This window comes from Xiphophorus maculatus, chromosome 18 (assembly GCF_002775205.1).
Source record: "Xiphophorus maculatus strain JP 163 A chromosome 18, X_maculatus-5.0-male, whole genome shotgun sequence".
Taxonomy (NCBI): Eukaryota; Metazoa; Chordata; class Actinopteri; order Cyprinodontiformes; family Poeciliidae; genus Xiphophorus; species Xiphophorus maculatus.
The window spans coordinates 28062746-28082834 of NC_036460.1; the positions used below are offsets into that span (position 1 = coordinate 28062746).

Consider the following 20089-nt stretch of genomic DNA (forward strand, 5'->3'; position numbering starts at 1 on the left):
TGGGTGATATTGTGGAAATGTCTTGTGATTTTTTAAACTGTAAAATCAATATTAAGAGTTTCATCAGGATTTTCCATCTTCTTTTGATAATATTCATCCATCCATCCAGAAAGATCCACCATAAACTTACTTTTGAAATTCAGGTAAAAACAAAAATCAATTTGGTCAAAATGGTGGTTAGATTTATATATGCATTCATTTTTATGTACCTGAGCCTGCGAGCCTCACGCATGATGTTTTAATATCCGCCTTGTAACAGTCGGGTTATCTGACTCATCATGCTTGACATTTTAAAGATAATCCCAGAGAAACCTCGTTTCGGTGCGTCACAGGAACTTCAGCCGGCTGAATGGACGGAAAACGGATCGCTCACATTGTGGAAATTTGTCAGCTGCTACAAATCTCTGAGATGATGAGATAAAAAGAAATTTGCTAATATTGTACCAGAGCGACGGGAGGTCAGTCACCGCCCTTTTCTCATCATTTGACAATCACAGCTTCTATTCTTCTTACTAAGTCGAGACACTAACTCAGTGCTAACTGACAGCTGAGCGATGCGGCTCACTCGCCGTCCTCCTTTGGGGATTTCAGTGGCAAGCAGATCTCACTCTGTTCTTCACTGTTGTTGTTTATATCAGATTGTCCCTACTTCTCGTGATTCCAGCTGCAGGGTATGGAGAAGTCGGTTTTCCCTCTCCTGTTATTTGAGGATTTTTATTGCGCTCGCACAAATCTCTGAGTAATATTACCCTTAGTAATATTAGTAAGTCTCCACTTATTAGATAAACTGGCGTCACATTTTCTTCCTAAATGATTCAGAATCGACACCGTGACTCGCATTACTTCAGCGCTTCTTTTGCATTCCGATCCTGGCCTTCCTGCAGCGCTTTGTTTGGATCAAATATGTTCTTCTGTTTGGTCCTTCGTGTGCTTGTCTGTGTTTACTCGAATCCGAAAGTGTGTGTGGCTTCGAAAATTTACATTCAGGTCGGTATCGGGAGCGTCGTATTGGGAAGGAGGAGGGGCATGTCAGAACGGATAGTGTGAGGCGACCTGTGACCCGTGAGCGGCCCCGGTGTGATCCAGACGGACAGGCTGTCAGGGTCTCTCTGAGCTGCCAGTGGGAACCGTGTGAGATGGGAAAGATGTCTGGCAGGTAGACGGGTGTCTCCCTGTGTGACTCATTGTGACTTAAACCGCCCTCCATGCCAATAGCGACAAGAAGAGAACAGCTTCCATGCGGACCGTGCAATCTGCTGATTTCAGTCATCTGTTTTGGAACGTTTGTTCTCTTCATTTACTCTGACAGTTCAGCAACCCCACTGGACAATGTCTCACTGCTGTAGTGCAACTGTCTTAAAGTCTAGTTAATATTATTTATGTTTAATGTGAATTACTAAAGTATCTCAAACTGTGAAGTTAAAGGAAAATGATAGTTAAGCATGTTTTTGCTTAACTACTTGTAAGCATCCCTGTTAAGTCAATTCACTGCAATTACAGCTGTATGTTTTTTTTAAAGGGGTGATATTCTTTATTTTCCAGGCACATAGAGTCATTTTATATCACAAGTAACTTTGTTGTCACCAGTTGTTATACAAATGCTGCGTATATCAAACATAACTTGACTTTGTAATTTGATGCCTTGAAATCAGGCCTCTGTCTCTTTAAGAAGCTCCTGCTCTTTCCGACACCTTTAGCGCATCATCGCTTGGCGTCAGCTCAGGAGACTTGCAGTTCCTTGAGGTGTTTGCTAATTGCTGCTAACGCTAGTCTGGGAGAGCTTGATGGGGAAACGTTGGGGGAGGGTCACTCTTTGTGGAGCTTTGTGTAAATAGGCAGAGCTTTGTAAAAGTAAGCGTTTAGGCACCCCGAAATGGTTGCCATGGGAGATTAAAAGATTTCTCAAACATTCATGAAAGAATAAAATAAACACTAAGCACATTTTTGACGAGGGAATACTGTACAAATAATAAAAAATTATCAAAAATGTAAAAAAAAAAAACAAATATAAAAACCTCATGTTTGTTTACGATAAAATGCTTTATTGCAGCAGGGATCATTTAGTCCTGAGATTTACCTGTAACTTCACCATCCAGTGATTTCTTAAATATATCGTTTCCTTTATCAGCGTTTAAAATCGCTGCACTGTGTACGCTGTCGCTTAATACCAATTTGACTAAAAGCATTCAGGATAAACATCAAAAACCCATTAACAGCGTAAAACAAGCAGAGTAAATACAAATCCATTACAGAGTAACAGGCCCTCTTTGTTCCCCTTAACTTTACAACAGATATTTAAACTTTTCAAACAGATGATGGTAACCTTTCATTGTTAAATACGTAAAGCTAAATTTTGCACTGCAGGAAGCTTTAACAGCTCAAGTGATTTTTAGTGCGTTTCAGTCCCTTCTGGGAAAAAGACGCGTTGCAGCAGAGCTGTGGTTTCTGCGGCTAGAAGGAATTGCCGAGTCGACGCTCCCTGGGGAGAAAACAGGGTCTTTATCGCGTTGATGGCGGTGATAACCTTGAAAGGTGGCAGTGCGGTTGCAAAATGCACAGCCATTAAGTGACCGTGGTCATTCAGGAAAGAGGACGGGAGCGAAGCCGGGATGTGCCCCGCAGCACAGACCAGGCAGCCTGAAGCTAACTCCCTGTTGTCCTCTCCCATTGTGGGCCTCCAGAAATGCCTTTTCAGTAAGGAAAATGTTCAGCTGCCACTGAGATAACAGGAAATCTATTTATTATTTTTTACAACAAGACACCCATTACTCTGCTGCAGAATCTGCAGAACATGGAGGGGGAAACGAGTATGATCAAACCATGTGAGATTTTCTTTTTATTCTCTCTAGAAAGTTAAATCTTCATTTGAAAAATAATTTCTTATTCTTTCCCGACTAAATTTACATCACTCCTCTTCACAGATTTCCTTCATTTTATTCTTAAACCGTCTGTTTCTTTAACGTTGTTGCAGCCATTCAAACCATTTGCCACAGTTTACTCATGCAAGCCGATTGTCAGTGTGGGGACTAGTGTCTTGCCTGGAGACATTTGGACATGTGGATGGGGGGGAAACTGGAACTGATTTGCATCTTTCCTCTCAGCCAGAGCTCTTCTGGAACAGCCTCACTTATTCTCCATGACTGTAGAATGTGTTTTGGAACACGCTAGTCATAATCTGCGCAGTGGGGGTCTTTTTAAAATCAAATCAAATATATTTTCAATGGGGTACGCTTCTCTAATGAGTGTGGTTGGCACTTTACTTCAACCAGTTTTTCAGATTTTTTGCTTTAGCATCGTGACCCACCTGCGTCTGGCAAAGAGCATGAGGTTCTGCTGCGTATTAAAGTCAAGAGCATGACCTGGATGCACAATGCTAGGCCCACTCACACACATTTAAACCTACATGCTCTTAGAAAAACAGACGAGGACCATAAATAAAGAGAAGGAGCTGGAATAGAAAATTCAGCGTTTTTATTTTGTGATCACGTCAAAAGCAAATGTAGTTACTTAAGGTGTTGTTTGTAAATCAGATTGATTAAAAATGTAATCAAGCTGAAAATATAACAAATGTTTTAATTTTGGTCTCCCGTGTTGTGAAAACACACCAACCCTACTCCCATCCTTACCACTAAACTCAAGCCTGTCAGTCCTTCATTAATCTAAAGTCATCTGGAGAAGCTTTTAACATTCCAAACTGACAGCGGTATTAGTATTTCCATTTTTTGATCATTAGCACGAGCAGAAATATAGAGAGAGATCCACTGTGCCAAGTTTAAGCAACTGTTTCATTTGTTGCATTTTTATACATGTAGACGGAAGAATAACATAATGACAGAGAGTGGAGTCCCAGTTCAATAAAACCTACAAACTTCTGTTGTTTTCATAACCTGTCCTTATTTATGGGGATCAATTAATCACAGTGCTAGAGGGTGATTAATCTCATTAGACTTTTTAATCAATTGACAGCACTAACTTAGACATAAAGTCTAAAGAAGAGTTAATGTTCCTTCATTTACTGAAACGTTAGGCAGAGTGTTTACTGAAGAAGACGAGGGCCGTAGGAGCTAAACAGGTTCACTGCGGGGACAGAAGGTCAAACCGAAACTCAAGAGTTTCCAGGCATGTGAGAGTAAGTGGGGCACGCTCATGACAAATCCTTATTGAAAGCTATGGTTTGCTGAAGCCTCTTTTGACTTTCCTTTGGGCTGAAAAGATAAAACACTACATATAAAACACTTGTGTAAATTTGTAAGTGAAATCTAAAAGGACGTATACCTTTCAATTTTTTGGCATCTAGTTTGAATCCCATTTTGAAGCAACAACTCTGACCTCTTATAAAACCAACCACCTCGAGATTTTGCAAATATATGCACATTTGCATGCATTTGAAGGAAATAGATAAGACATGAATATAAACACTGAATGTCTCGAACTTTTACAGATGTCGCGCATCAAACAGCTTTCGTAGCTCCATCAAGGTCACAATAAGACTCATAGTGCTGTATCATATTTATATAACCTTGCAGCTTTGTGCTCAGCATGCAGCTGAAACAGAGTCGTTTTATCCAGCCGCTCTGGCCCTGCAGACATTATATAACAAACAACTTAGCCGTCTCTCCTTTAGTAGCTCAATAGTTGGCTGTTTAGTTTTCTTTTTGACCTCCAATGACAAGGTGAGGTCCGACTCAATTTACATAATCCACATGTTTGCTTTTATGATCTAATGGACATTTTTTTTATTCGATGCGTGTTAATAAACAAAGCACAGTGATTCCCAACGTCGTGAGGCAGCAGCTCTCTAATCAACAGCGGTCTTATAGCTTCCAGGAACATTTTACCTCCAGAAGCAATTTGTTGTGGCATTTGAGTGCTGAACTTCCTGTCAGTCTGAATCTGTCAGCATTCCCTCATTATTCAAATTCATGTCATCAAGTAATAAATCTGAATTAACAGAGTCGCCAGCGGCTCGCATTGATAAAGAACGTGGCGATCGACTTGGCATTCATTTCAGCTGCTGCGAGGCACAGTCGGGCTTGATGAAAAGTCACACTGCACTTAAAACTGGTGCAGTTTTAAAGGATTAACAGTAAACAAAGTTGGTGTGGTATTTATCTATTTGTATAAATAGCCGGTTGGCATCTTAGTATTGAACTGAATAGAGTGCCGTAAGAAAGGAGATAATACATGAAATAGATTCAGAGCATCTTGCGGTAATGAGGAAATTAATTAGTCAAAGTATTAATTAACAGAAGAGCTTTAAAGTAGAAAAATGGCAAAGGTTCTAAGCTCTGCATCTATCATGTACATAATTATTGCTGAGATCAGACCAGGGTGTCACGCCGTCTCTCACGTAACGACCGCAGTAGAGTGGCACAGGGCATGATGAATTGAAGAGTGTGCATATTAGTGGTTTTATTTTTATTTTTCTTAACCCAACTGTTTAATGGAAGAGGAGAAGAAATGAGGAAGGTGATTTAAAAAGTACCGATAGAAAAACTCATCACCCCAGTCCTTACACTGTAGCTCAGAGAGTAGACTTTAAATGCTCCTGTTAGCTTATAAATCAATGAATGACTTGACACCAAACTACATTAAAACCTGTTGTTGTATCAACCTTCCAGACCTCTGGTTCTGGTCTTCTCTGCATTCACAGAACCAGAACCAAACATGGAGAAGCAGCATTCAGCTTCTATGTTCCATTAATCTGGAATAAACATCCAGAAAACTATAAACCAGCTGAAACACTGAGTTCCTTTAAACGAAGACAAAAAATACATTTATTTACAGCTGCTTTTGATCAATAATAACTGGAGCATTGATCAATATATTTGATGTGTATTTGCTTGATGATGGCATTTGATGAATTGTAAAGTTTATTGCTCGTTCCCCAACTGGTGACTGTATGATGTTTTTAATAGTGTAAAGCACGTTGAACTGCCTTGATGCTGAAAAGTGCTACACAAATAAACTCGACTTGACTTCTTTATTTATCATCCTTCACATTTATAATGCCTCCGGTGAAGATGTTCAAAAAGCATTCAAATAAATTCATCAGTCTCTTCAGAAGAAAGAGACTGATGATGCATGATCGTCGCAATAACTACGTGTCAAGGGGACACGTCCCCCTCACATTAGAAAAATATTTGTTTGGACGGCTGGGTGTGTGTGTGTGTGTGTGTGTGTGTGTGTGTGTGTGTTGCACATGACCAAAGCTTTTTCTTGGGACAGCTGTGTGCATCTCAGAGGAGTGGATCTGGATCAACGGACGTGACAATGTCTAACCATCCAGCTAACAGCTGCGCTGCCTCCACACCAACACAAACACTGGCTGACACGACAACATCCGCTGATGGAGATCCAGCCCCGGCGTCTGTTGTCATGGGAAACAACATGCATGGATGTTGACAGCTCTCAGATCTGCTTTGTTCACACCAACATTTGCATTTGGGATATTTGCATGCCTAAATTTCAACGATTTACCAACAAAAATGCTCATTAGCACATACAGAAGAAGGAACAAAAAGACAAAAAGGACTAGTTCCTGTGTTTGGATTACTATTCTTCTCAGATTCATTTCTTTACTCTAGAATTCAAGGGTATTCTGGATTATTTTTTAAGAAATAACTAAAAATAGTTCACGCTTTGCAAACATGATGCAAGATTCAGATGTGCTGATATTTGGCGTCTCTCCTGAGTAGATCAGTGGACTATTTTTCCGTTTGCAGCCTTTTTGCTAAAACTCTCAGGAGGTAAAGTGAGTGATCTGATAATCTGAGTTCAAATCAGACTGGTGCAGTCAGTAAACACTTCTACACACAGATTAACTTTTAATTTACTTTGGCCTAAAATATTAGATAATTGCCTAGCTGCTTTTTTCTTTTTTTAAATGAAAGACAAAACAGGAAAAAGTTCATGCAGGCTGTTACAGTTGACACATCATGACATGATGTTCCATGAACTAGTAATCACTTTCTCTGTGTAAATACACCCTGAATTCTTTCACTCTTTGTCAGATCTTCCTTTTGTCATCATCTTCCTTTGCCACCAGATTACATTGTACATTGTAGTGTTTGGTCACACATTCTATCTTACTATGTTACTTAGTTAAGTAAAATATCTTCAAAGATATAATTCATATAATGTGTTAGTATGCTTACATCCTGCTATTAGTTCATCAGTTCACTGCAGTGAAAACACAGACAGTCTGTGTTCTGTGAGCATGACCTATAAAACACGAGGCTCTTGACAAAATTGGCTTCCTGGGCAAGAATTGGATTTGTCTTTGAATCATGAGGAAGTCGTATGATGGGACTACATGTCGAATGAACTCGCATTCCAGAGCTGCAGGCTGCTATGTATGGAGATGGGAGCAGATAAAGACCCTGGCTTGGAGGTTCGACGTACACAAGTCATGATGATGAAACGTAATAATGCCAAACATGGGAAGTGGTGGGTGTGCTGTTTACACGCTTTATAAAAAGGCAGATTGGCTGTAGTTTTGGGGGGTAAGAGGAGGCTCTGATTGGCTTTGTTCCGTCTATACAAGCATTTAAAAGGGGCAGCATTGTGTGTTTTCCAGGCACAGTCAAATTTTAGAACATAATTAAGTCATTATGTCGCCCTCAGTTACAAAAATGCTGAATATATCAAAAGTGACTTGAAAGACATTTTAATTTGTAATGTAACCATTTCTTGAAATTGGGTCTCTTTCTCCTAAACTCCTGCTCGTTCTGAAACGCCGCCATCAGGAGGTCATCTGAAACGTCGCTCCTGATGGCGGAGGGGAAATGGACTCTGGTGAGATCTGAGTATCGGCAGAGTGAAGAACAAGGTTTTGTGTCGAAGAAAGTGAGCTTAGTGATGTTGGAGATGCGGAACGCCAGCGAGGAACGGGTAGAGCTTGAGGTGTTGGTTGGATGTAGTCGTTGCGTGTCGCAGAAGTTGAGGAAACACAAAGACATTGGAGGATTGGAGCGGACGATGAATGGAAAGAGGATCCTAAAGATTGCCTGTTATGGCGATATGATGTGGTTATGGAGCAGGAGCTGTAGACAGGACTTGGAGGCAAGACTGCAAGAGCGCGTGAGGAAGAACTTTTAGAAGAAACACAAAGGACTAGATGTACAGAAACAGCTCCGAGGATCAAGATTTAGCTCCTGTTACATAGCAGCTTGACAAGCTTGATGACCTGCAGGTGCACAGGAGCACGCACCGCACAGCCCCGCCCTCCAGGGAATAACACGGTGCTCTGGCAAAGAGAGAAAATACCGTGCAAGCACAAACAATCCCAAAAGTCCTACACAATGCAAAAAAGAATTGATTGAATTCAATTTTCCAATCAAAATTAATATGGTAGCCACATAATTTGTCAGGCTGTCAGGCAACTGATAAACAAGACATGCACAGCTTCAATATCTTGAACTGTTGAGTTTCTTTTTTTATGTTATTTGTTGAGCTACAAACTGTGATTAACCTAAATATGTAATCTAGCAAACAGTATGATAGAAGAAAGGTAGATTAGATGTGTGCAACATTATAAAGGTCATCATTAGCACACAGACTATAAAGAATTCACCCATTAAACTGGAACTATAAGAATCCCACAAGCTTGTAGTGATGGTTAATGCTTTAGGTCTATGTTATAAAAAATGTGCCACTTAATGACACAAGTAAGTAAGTGGCTATCTGATGCGTGTCGAAATGTAAACAACTGTAAACAAGCTCATCCTGAATTTCCTTCTAAGGAAGGCATTCCTCACACTGAGCCAATGTTTACGCTTCAAATAGTTTCCCTTCTCTCTTTTGCTGCAGGATACTTCCTCTCTTTACTGAGCCCTAACTGGGAGTCTCACTGACGCAACGAACAGTTTTCATTCATATTCTTTTGTTCTTGTTTTTAATATCTGTTTCTCTATCAAGTGTTTCCCCCTTAAATACTTATCTAGAGACTGAAGATGATGCTTGTAATTTGAAAGAACTGAATTGGAGCAACCTAATAGTTTGATAATAACCAGGTAGGAAAGACATGGGTTTTAAAACATGGTATGCTAAAGGTTTATGCAAAATTTCAGATTTATTTGATAAAGGGATTACGATGGGTTTTGATTATTTGAAACAGAAATTTGACATTCCAACTAAACATTTTTTTAAGTTTATGCAAATCAGAAGTTTTGTCTTTGGTACTCAAAAGTCTCTAACATTACTTCCCTACTCTTACTTCTATAGAAGAACTGGGAACAAATTACCATTTGAAGAAGGGCCTAATATCCCGCTTTTATAGCATCATCAAAGACAGAATCCCAGACATCCTTAGGACACAAAAGACTGGCCTGGTGTGAAGACTTGAAATGTAATATATCAGTAGAGGAATGGCAGAGAGCCTGTCTGAAGGCACAGACACAATCTATTAATACTCAGTTTAAGTTAATCCAATACAAATGGTTGATGAGAACATATGTTACTCCAACATTACTAAATAAATTTAATTCCAACATTCCGGATACATGTGCTAAATGTGAAGATAAAGGCAATTTGATTCACTGCCTTTGGAAATGTCCTGAGATTCAGAAGTTTTGGAAGGTTTTGGATAAAATTTCACTTATCGTCGGTACTAAACTCAATCCCTGTCCTAGGTTGTGTGTCTTAGGAATTTTTCCCACTCAAACTCAAATAAGCAAGGTTGATCAAAAGTCCATAATTTACTGTTTGGTGCAGGATAAATATAGTATAGGCAGGTCCTGGAAATCTGTAACCAGACCTCAATTAAAAACTTGGATGTCTACATTATCAAGCTCTCTTGCCTTGGAGAAACTCACCCTTATGATTAAGGGTAAATATTGTGTGTTCAAAAAGATATGGGAAAAGTTTTTGCTATTCTTGGAAAATATAAATACTCATAATGATGAATGACTGAATGTACTCTAGCTAATTTTGCTTATGATTTTTATTCTTATAGTGGCTGTAAGTCTGTTATCTTCATGTTAATTTAAAATGAACTCACTTGCTCGAAAAAATGTACAAAACTGAAACACTGACGTCTGGATGCCTAGAACCAGGGAGGACGATGCCATCACCTCATACCGAGCTTGTGGACTGTGATTAAATCTCTTGGACTAAGTCCAACTGCAATCAACTTATGTTTGTCACCTTGAATGTTTAAATTGTTTATGTGTTTTCTTTTGGTTTTGTTTGGTGTTTTGTGCACTTGTGAGTTACGTGTCTGTGTGTCTCTTTTGAAATAGAAAAGACAATAAACAGATTTTTGAGAAAAAAAGAAAGAATGCTGCAATGGCAGCAATTTAAAAGTGATGGAAGTTTCTTATATGTTTATGAATCTTTGCTGGTCTTTATTAGCTAACCCGTCAAACAACCAGAAAACACCAGAGCTCTTTTGTTTTCAAACATGGATACAGATGGTTAAAATTAAACTCCACACATGTATTATCTGGAGTTCATAAAATGAAATGCAACCTTAATGCAAACTATATTCAATACCTACTTAAAGGTTATTAAACTGTACTTTTGACCTTACAAATGACCTTCAGAATGAATATTCTAATTTCTTAAATATGACTGTATATCCCTTTTTAATTGGTAGTGCATGCTCCCATCCCCACATATTAAGTATAACAAGTCATTAAAGTAAATGAGAACATGTTCCTGTACGGCTGAAATTTTTTTAATAAATAATTGAAATACATTACTGTAAATAAGACCCACAGATATAATTGTAAGATTGTTCTCCTTATTTGTGTCGTTTAACTACATGACAGAAATACATCTCTTTTCTTTCACACCCAGTTGAAAGATTTCCTGGCCCACTGGGGAACGCTGTGCTTTAAATAGTGTGAAGGTGGAGAGGTGGAGAGGTGGAAAGGTAAATCAGCTCTCATGCGGCATCTCGCTCCGTAGTGATTCCTCCACACGAATAGGTGACTCGACAATGCTCTGACAAAACGCATTTAAAGGAATGTCAGAGTCAGCTCTGCAGGAGCTGTGATGAGGATAAATATTTAATGCTTTCTTTCACTGTGTGCTGGGAACATGCTGGTTTTAGAGAATAGAATATACAGTACTATCTTGAGGCACAACAGGGGGAAAAAAGGAAATAAAACTAAATAAAATCATTTTAATACATTTTCCGTATCTTTAGACCTATGAAGAATTAAAGCCTTACAAGTAAAACTTGGTTGACCACAGATGGTGTGTTAAGGTGTTTTCACACCTAAATGTCCAGTAGATTCAGTTTGAACATTGCAAAATTTGTTAAATTTTCAGCTGGAATGGTTCTCTTTCACACTGTACTGTCCAATGAACAAAACCTCTTGAAAAACCTGTTCACCCTCTCACCTGTGGCGGCGCTGCACCAAGAACCACTGAAGTAAACGACACGAAAAGCTCTGAAGAAGACACTGAGCGCATCTTCTTCCAAAAATATAAACAAGACTAGCATCAGATTTGACCAGATGTGGGCTTTCTCTTTTGTCGTTGGTTAAAGACCAAGAGCCATTTCATCCACTAGTGCTAGACTCGCGTGTTTGTTTTGTCACTATTTACCCAGAATGCCCTGCGATATAGTCCACTTTCCAGTCTGATTGGAGTTCACATATGCATTCGAACAGCACCGGAGTTCACGTCAATCGAACTGAGGATTAGGTTTCTCAGGCTGACCGGAGTTTTCATCTTTGGTCAGAGTTCAATTACATATTTACACCTCCAAACAAACTGCAAACGAACTGAAGTTTGATTAAAGCAGACTAAACTGGTGTGAATGCATCCTCAGACGCCATCAGATTTGTTTCCCACTGAACCACATTTTCACTCTGCCTACTACTAGATTTTGAAATCGTATGTTATTACGCAACTCCCGGACACTAGACACCCTACTACAGGATATTGACTGGCCTAATGTAAAATAGCATGTTCTAAAACATAACTGGTAAGTATCTCCATCAGCAGACTCTTGGGGATAAGCACACTGAAGTGGATAATTGGATGGGTAAGTATTCTCCTTCTTCTCTAATGAACTCCCTCTGGGACCATGAAAAGCCAAGCAGTCAGACTAATGTGTGTCTGTTTGTGAGCATTCAGATGTCTGATTTTGTTTAAAGCGGCTGAACAGCAAGAAAGAAAAAAAAAAACAGTGGTCGCAAAAATCAGGGTCTTATGAAGTCAAATTTTATGCATTTCAGTAAAAACCATTAGATTTTTCACTTTAAATATTGCCAGTCATCACTTCAACAGACAGGAAGACAGCAGTTTCACTTTTTATCTTGTTTAAGAATTTTCTTCTGAGTTTTTACATTGAGGAGGTTACACAGCCTTTCTAGAAACGGTTTTATATCGTGGTATAAAACCATAACATGACATAAAAAATTAGATTATATATGGACTTTAAGTGGTCTTCTACTCCTTTCTACACATGATGGCGTAAAAATGTTCCCCAACTATTTTAAGCATCCACATAGAATGTTATTAGCACTGCATCTCGCCACTGCCCTAGTTTCCACCAAAGGAGCTCACCAAGCAGCTCCAATATTCAAGCTCCATATCTATAAATACAGGGCCATGAGCAAGGGGCCCGATAAATAAAAATCAGTGTGCAGTGCACTCCCTGTGGACTACGACTCCCATTTGGGGAAAAGTGCACAAATAGTCTGGTGACTGAGAGGTCAAGGGAAGTTTCGAGCTCTTCTTTTTTCAGGATGCAGCTCAAATTCAAAATGTACAAAACGGGCCAACATCCTTGTAAATCCGGCCCTGAAAATGTATTTGTCACACTGTCCTAGAATTGTTTGTGGTTATAAGGCAGGAAAGTACGATTGAAAAGCAGTGGCTCAAAAGACTTTTATAAAAATGTTACAATTGTTGCAACACAACTGTAAAAAATATAAACATAAGACTTCTTATTGTGAAACCAGAGTCCAAATTTCATACAACAAACAAGCAAAAATCTGGTATGACAACAAAATAACATTGAGCCTACAGCTAAAAAAAAAACACTTCTGACATCAACATGTGAAAAGATCAGCCCTGTACAGCTAAGATGTTGATTTGTTTTTTATTTGTCCCAATAAACCCAATAAATTAGCTATAAATTAGATAGATAGAATTTGAACCAGGTAAAGCTGAAATTGTACCAGCTGAAAAGTTCTGGGTAAACCCTATTTACAGACAAATGACGTTTGACCGGAGAGCTGCCTCTACATGTCGACATGCACCGCACATTTATCAGAATGTTCCCGAATTTCCAAACTACGGGCTTGATTAACTTGCTTTCACTTGCAGTTTTTCTCACCTGCCAATCAAAACATCATGCATGACTTCAGGCAACCTCAGTCCGACGCCCGTGTTGACAGCCAACAATAACGGAAGGTTCAGAAAAGAAAGACTTTTTGTTTCACACTGAAATCAGAAAACACCGACAGATAAAGAGACACAAACTTCTCAACACCCTCCATTTCGAGGATCGTCTTACTACTTACAGCCCCGGATTCTTTTCACTCTGCATGCATTTTTAATTCCCTTTATGAATTCACTCTGTTGTAAAATTAAGAGTATTCACTGCACCATAGGGCCTGAGTCACAGCGTGGTTAATACGTCTAACCAATACTAAGAAAATAGTTTAATTACATATCATTATGTGTGCAGATTGAGCAGCTGTCTGGAATTTTTATGTGGCGGTCTGAGTCATGGTTTCAGCTGCTTTATGGCTTGCTGCCAAAGTGACCTTCTCCACACTGGTGATAAGATCATCGAGCCAAGAAGTCAAGAGTGTTGGAGCGCAGTGGAGGGTCAGCAGCTGCAGCCACGCGAGAGGGGAGAACAGGAGCGCAGGCCTGCATGCTTCGCATATCCGCAGATGATAAACGGTATGCTGAGGGACGGAGTCACATTCCAGCCATGTTAAAGCAGGATTTCTTCAGGAAGAACAACGTGATGGAAGAAATTGTGATGAGTCAAGGCAACAGCTGACAGTATGATGTAGCAGCGGCTCATCCTTTCAAGCCTTCTTGTTTTCTACACAGCGGACATTGTTATTCTGCGTTGTTCCCCTCGTAGTGGAGCTTCCGAGCTTCTGCCAGACGCAGAAAGGAAAAAAAGAACAACAAAAAACAGACTGCTGAGTCTGGCTGCCAACTCCAACTGCATCAGAGCTTCGCTTTAAACATTAATACGGACTTGTGAGGCGGTCCAAGTGTGCTTTTTATTCGCTGCTGAGCTGTGAAACTAACCGAATCTTTTTGTTCTTGTCTGCTTGTTACTGAATGCAGAACATAAAAGAAAAAAAAATCATAGTACAGGCATGTTATCACTTCACAGTGTGTTGCACATATACAGTGCCTTGTGTTCTAATGCATATTAATGTATATTTGGTGAACTGCAGACCCAAACATGGAGGAGCAGCATTCAGCTTCTAGGCTCCACTAATCTCCAAACTCCAGAAACGCTGAGCTCCTTTAAATCAGGGATTTAAAGGGCAACCTGTCTAGAGTTGCCTGGAACGTTGATCATTATATTTGTTTGATGATTTTAATGATGGCTTTTGACAAAATGTACTATGCTTTTGTGGTGTAAAGCACTTTGAACTGCTTTGTTGCTGAAATGATCAACATTTTTCTTCAGATACATTCACAAATATCATCATGTTTTTATATGATACTAAAGCAAAGTAGGTTGCACTTATAAAGTGAAAGATGTTTTTTTTTTTTACATTTTCACAATTAAAAATGTTAAAATTTTTCATTTATATTTAGACTCATTTAGTATGATACCCCTAATTAAAATGGTTTTGTAACTAACTAGCTATTAGCAAACAGATGCTAATCTATTCGATTTAATTTCATTATGTGGTTAAAAATGTAATTTTTGAACCACACATTCCCGCTTGTGGATTTTTCTGTGAAAGACGACTCCAAAGTAATCGAGGAAAATTTCCTTATTCAATTAGAGATTTTTTCTTTTTTTGTAGAGAATATTTAAAATATTCAATTGAGATTGAAGGTTGGAAAGCCGAAATATCTAACAGCAATGTTACATGATATGCTCTTGGCTGTTGTTGGCAAAGCAGCCAATCCAGGGGCGGTATTCATTTTTGATGTGCGCCCAAGAACGGAAATAAGACTGTAGATGTTAGCGTCTGCTGTAGCTCTAAAAATGTCTCCACTGTGCATAACATAACACCAGATAGTTGGTTATATATAAACCATCAGAAATGAAAGAGGAATAAAACTCAGTGTTACCTCTGGCGTCAAAGAACTCCTCATCGGAGCTTTCGACGGATTCTTGTGCGATGTTCTGCAGACGCCAGTGGGAGGCGCTGTGCTTTCGCCCCGCACCTTTGGATGAAAAACAGACACAAAATCTATTTTAGACCAGGTACGGCTGGCAGATTTAAAGCTATTAATCACAGAACTCGCTATGGCTGCCACAAACGATTATTTTTAGTGATTAATTATTCCATCGGCTATTCTGACAATTAATTGGATTTTTTAAAAAATCTGCAGATTCTCATTTGACCACTTGAGCCTTTTCTTTTAACAATATGAGAAAACCATCACAAGATGAAGGTAAACAAATAATTCAAGTCCTTTTCAAACAGGAAAAAACATTTTACTGTCAATAACAGCATTGATTTTTATCGGAAATGCAACACATATACATATTTTTTGTACAATTTTGCCTCAATTCCTGCTCTGAGTGTAATGTTCCTTTAGTAATTGGCTTTTTTTTTAGTTTGTATACTTCAGTTAACAATTAATACTGAATTGGTCGACGATTATTTCAACAATCGATTCGTCACAGTTGATACGATTAATCGTTTCAGCCTCAGAACTCTGACAGCAGTCAGATCACGTTTTTCTTTACATTCTCTCCCTTCTTTTTGCGGCCCTGTTGACAGCTCTGAAGGTCTGCGGGGAAAATACGAGCCGAGAGCCCCTGGCAGGAACTGATCTGATAGCTTCTCAAGTGTCTCTTCAGGATAAAAGACTTAAATGAACTTTCTGTCGATTGGCGCCACGGCAGAGAAGTGTCACAACAAGAAACCTCGTCACGATTTTCCACACATCTGATTCAGAAGTGGAGTTGAAAAGAGGCTTGGTGTAATTCTTGTTTGTTTGTTGGCAATATTTGCCTCTGAGCAGCCGTCTAAAAGCTTTACAAAGACTCAAGAAGAAGCAGATTTTCTTTCGAAACTCACAGGCAATTGGCTGCAATACAGTAAAAACCAACAAAAGAAAATGTCTCATAGAAATTAAACCATAATAATATAGAATAGGACAAGTTTTTCAAGTTGAATAGATGCATTTTTTTTTTTAAATGTTACACAATTTAAAAAATGCGACTAAGTTCTTCGTAGGTTTGAAGTTGCTGCATACCGTTTCGACAACTCAGTTTTCAGTTGCTGGACTAAACAGTTTTCTATGCCGTGTTCAAGGCTTTGGGAAATTGATTTAGAAACTAAACTTTTCCACAGTTTCATCCCTGACCGGTTTGGTACTGTATGTTCACTGGTTTTCACCAATGTACTAAATTTTCTAACAAATATCAAAGGCATTAAGATGAATTGCATACAGATTGACTCTTTTTACTATTTTTTTTAAAGTGCTATTTTTTAGGGGTATCATAATAAAGGGGTTAAATACAATTGCAAGCCACACTTTTCATATTTTTATTCTTAAGAGAAAATAAATTCCTTCCATGAAAAAAAACAGACTATGCTTTATGTTTCAGTCTGTTAGAGAATCCTAATAAAATACTCTGAAGTTTGTAGCTGAACTGTGAGAAAAAGGAAAAAAGTATCAATACATCTGGAAGGTAATGCATGTATGCTGATTTCAATGTATGTACAGAATGCAATGGAATTTAATGCTGCGTTACAGAACAGCGTCCAGCCGCTACTTTGGTATTTTTTCAGCAATGATTAAAGCTCCTTCCAGAGTCGACACACAGCAGTGAGAAAACCGAGGCTTCCTCCACTTAATGAGCCTGCTGTTTGGTTCAGATGTTATTTAAGATAAATATCTCCATTTCTGCACAAAACCTCGCAGTCCAAACTCCAAACAATGCATTTGTCTCTTAGTCCAAACAAATTCACTGAAGGGGACTTTTTAAAGAACACTTTCCTCCTCATTTCTTTCTCACCAAGAAATATAGTGCAGATTTTTTTAGGGCATTAATTATCATTTCCCATTTTATCATGAAGCCATGCTTATAGTATAGTTGTAAGCTTAGGCCCAGAAAATTTATTGAAAGTTTTAATGATTGTCATAACTCGAGAAATTAGAGTGTTACTGAAAAGTCCATTTATTTCACTGAGTGAAACACAAAGATTAATGGCACAGATTTATGCTCTCCAGCCTTTTTTCTGTTCATTAATTAAGAGGAAAATCATAATTAAGATGTAACATTTTTTTTACATCAGACCAATAAGAAAACAGTTGCAATGCAGAAATTTGGGCTTTATGTAAAAACATGTTGAATACCTGCTTCAGTTAAACAGCTTCCTAATGGTGACCAACCGCTTTGACGCCTTTCAGTTTCCATGCTCACTGTCCCTGTCAAAGTTTTCAGTTACAAATATATAAATACAGACAGTTGAAGAACCACAGTGTTGGTTCTGTTGGACCTCAGCACAACTTTCCACCTTGTCCACTCAATTGGTTTGAATCTTAGGTAAAGAACTGGGATTTCTTTGTGCGAATAGGTAGCTTCCAGTCAGAGTGGACAGAGGTTGCATGTGGAGTACCTCAAGGTTCAACCCTGGGACCCCTTCTGTTTAATATCTAAATGCTATTGTTAGCTCATTTAACAAATAAGACCAGTTACTATATTTTATGCAGATGATACATAGCTCTACATTACAATGTCACCAGTTGATTCAGAACCCAAATCAATGAGTGGATGTGCCAAAACTTTCTCCAGCTCAACAGAAACAAAACTGAAGTTATCAACGTTGGACCTAAAGAGGAACAATGGAGAGTTTCCAGCTTCAGTTATTACAGCTGGAAACTAGAGATGAGATCCAAAATCTTGATGTAGTGATGGACTCAGACCTGAACTTTCTCAGCCACATAAAGACAGTTACAAAGTCGGCCTTGAATCACCTGAAGAACATTTCCAGGGTTAGAGGACTTATGTCTCAGTGAGATCTAGAGAAACTCATCCGTGTGTTTATCTTTAGACACAACAGTGTCTTCACAGGTCTGCCTAAAAAATAAAAACAAAAAAATCAGACAAGCTGTATCTGATCCAGAACTCTGCTGCTAATGTTCTCACTAAAACAAGGAAGATAGAGAACATCACCTCAGGTCTAAAGTCCTTCCACTGGATCCCTGGAGCTCAGATACTAGAGTTTAAAATACTGTTGTTAGTTTATAAATTACTGAACGACGTAGCACCGCAATACATTAAAGATGTTCTGTTGTTGTATCACCTGACCCAGAACCAAAGATGGAGAAGCAGCATTCAGCTCCTATGGATCAAATTTCTAGAAAACTGCAAAGATGCGGAAACACTGAATTCCCTTAAATCAAGGCTAAAACCCCAACTGGTTAGAGCCACCTTGGATTAATTATAAATGGAGCACAGACTCATTATAGTCCTCATTCCTAAAGTTCAGAACACATTTTCTAATTTATTGACTGTAGCGTCCTGCAAACTCACTGCAGCACCTTAAACATAACACCAGGATCCAGTTGATGATCCTATATGGCGAGGAGAATTACTACCTCCACAACATTAATAATTACATCTAGCAGGCTAGCAACAAGCTGGATCTCTCTCTTCAAAGTTTTGCTTTGAAGCAGCTCTGGCCACTAGCAAATTATTCTCCAGGGGGTTCCAGGAAGCCTGAACCAGTGTGGAGCTTTTAACCCTGCTGCCATTCAGAGCAGCACTGGAAAATGAGCGAGGAGGCTCAAGCAAGGATTAGCTCAGTCCCTGAAAGAGCATTTATTATGCATTAGCAATTAGACCACCGGCAGCAACCAAAGAAATATTTTCCTCCCATTCCAGACAATAATACCGAGTATGGAGGGCTACTTTGCAGAAAATTAAGATGGAAAGCAATAGCAAAGTTCATTTCATTCAGTAACTTAATTAACTAAGGGAAACAGACAGATTGAATACAGATCAATGTTTTCAAGCCTGTATTTCTGTAATTATAGTTATTTTATGCTGATAGATAATAAAAGCATATTTATTTCTCGGTGGATTAGAATATGTTTAATATCCGCAACAATAGTTGTTATTCTTCAAAAGCTACTTTTAATCTGACAAACTAGTTTAATCAGAACACATATTCTAATTTTTTAAATATGAATGTATTTTCCACTTTACTTTATAGGACAAGATCATCATATTTACCTCTCCATCCATCCATTTTCTCTACCAGCGTGTCAAAATCTACAAACACCAAAAGAATGAAACATAAATGCATCATAATTGGCCTTCCAAAGCCCATGGAGGCAACCGCCACTGTTCGCCACAGTTCATCAGGTGAGAAAATGTTTTCTTTTGACAGCTTTTGTCTTTACGCGTACAAAATTAACCACCATCTCTATATGATATTTCTGTATGTTTAGCTACAATAATTAGCTTCTTCTTTTCTGTCTCTGAGCAAAATGAACTGTCTGCTTGTAAGAAATAATATTTTCACATCTATATCATTTCTATACAGTTAAATTCTCATACGTAACAAAACATGGACAACTTATACAAAAAAAAGAAGAAACAGCCAGAGTTTGGGTTGGTGACATAAAGGATATTATTCTATTAAAATAGTTGACAGAAATGTGTTGATGGCTGTCAGAGAAACAATGCCTGTGAATATCTACGTTTATCACAAGTCTAAATTTGCCACTTGTATTAAAATTACAGTAAGTCTGGATTTGCGATAGAGGACTTTTAGTCTCTCTGTAGAGTGCCAGTTGTTTAGGTCTCAATGCAACATACAAAAAAGCATTTATTTTGGTCTTTAGAATAAATAAGTGAGAAAGCTGAATATAACTGCAAAGGAAAAGTGGAAAAATGAATGACATATGACTTTAAGCCGTCAGTATGGCTGCTTTGCGGGGGGAAAAATTA

At 38.6% G+C, this 20089-nt stretch overlaps 1 protein-coding gene across 2 annotated transcripts in view; it reads right to left on the bottom strand.

Moving 5' to 3' along the window:
- The window catches only part of pitpnm3 (PITPNM family member 3), a 136615-nt gene that overhangs the window by 88655 nt on the left and 27871 nt on the right, over positions 1-20089 (bottom strand). For both annotated transcript variants that reach the window (XM_023351586.1, XM_005804088.2), the window contains exon 2: positions 15244-15339. In XM_023351586.1, coding sequence (XP_023207354.1) covers positions 15244-15339 — 96 coding nt within the window. The remainder of the gene's footprint in view (positions 1-15243; positions 15340-20089) is intronic.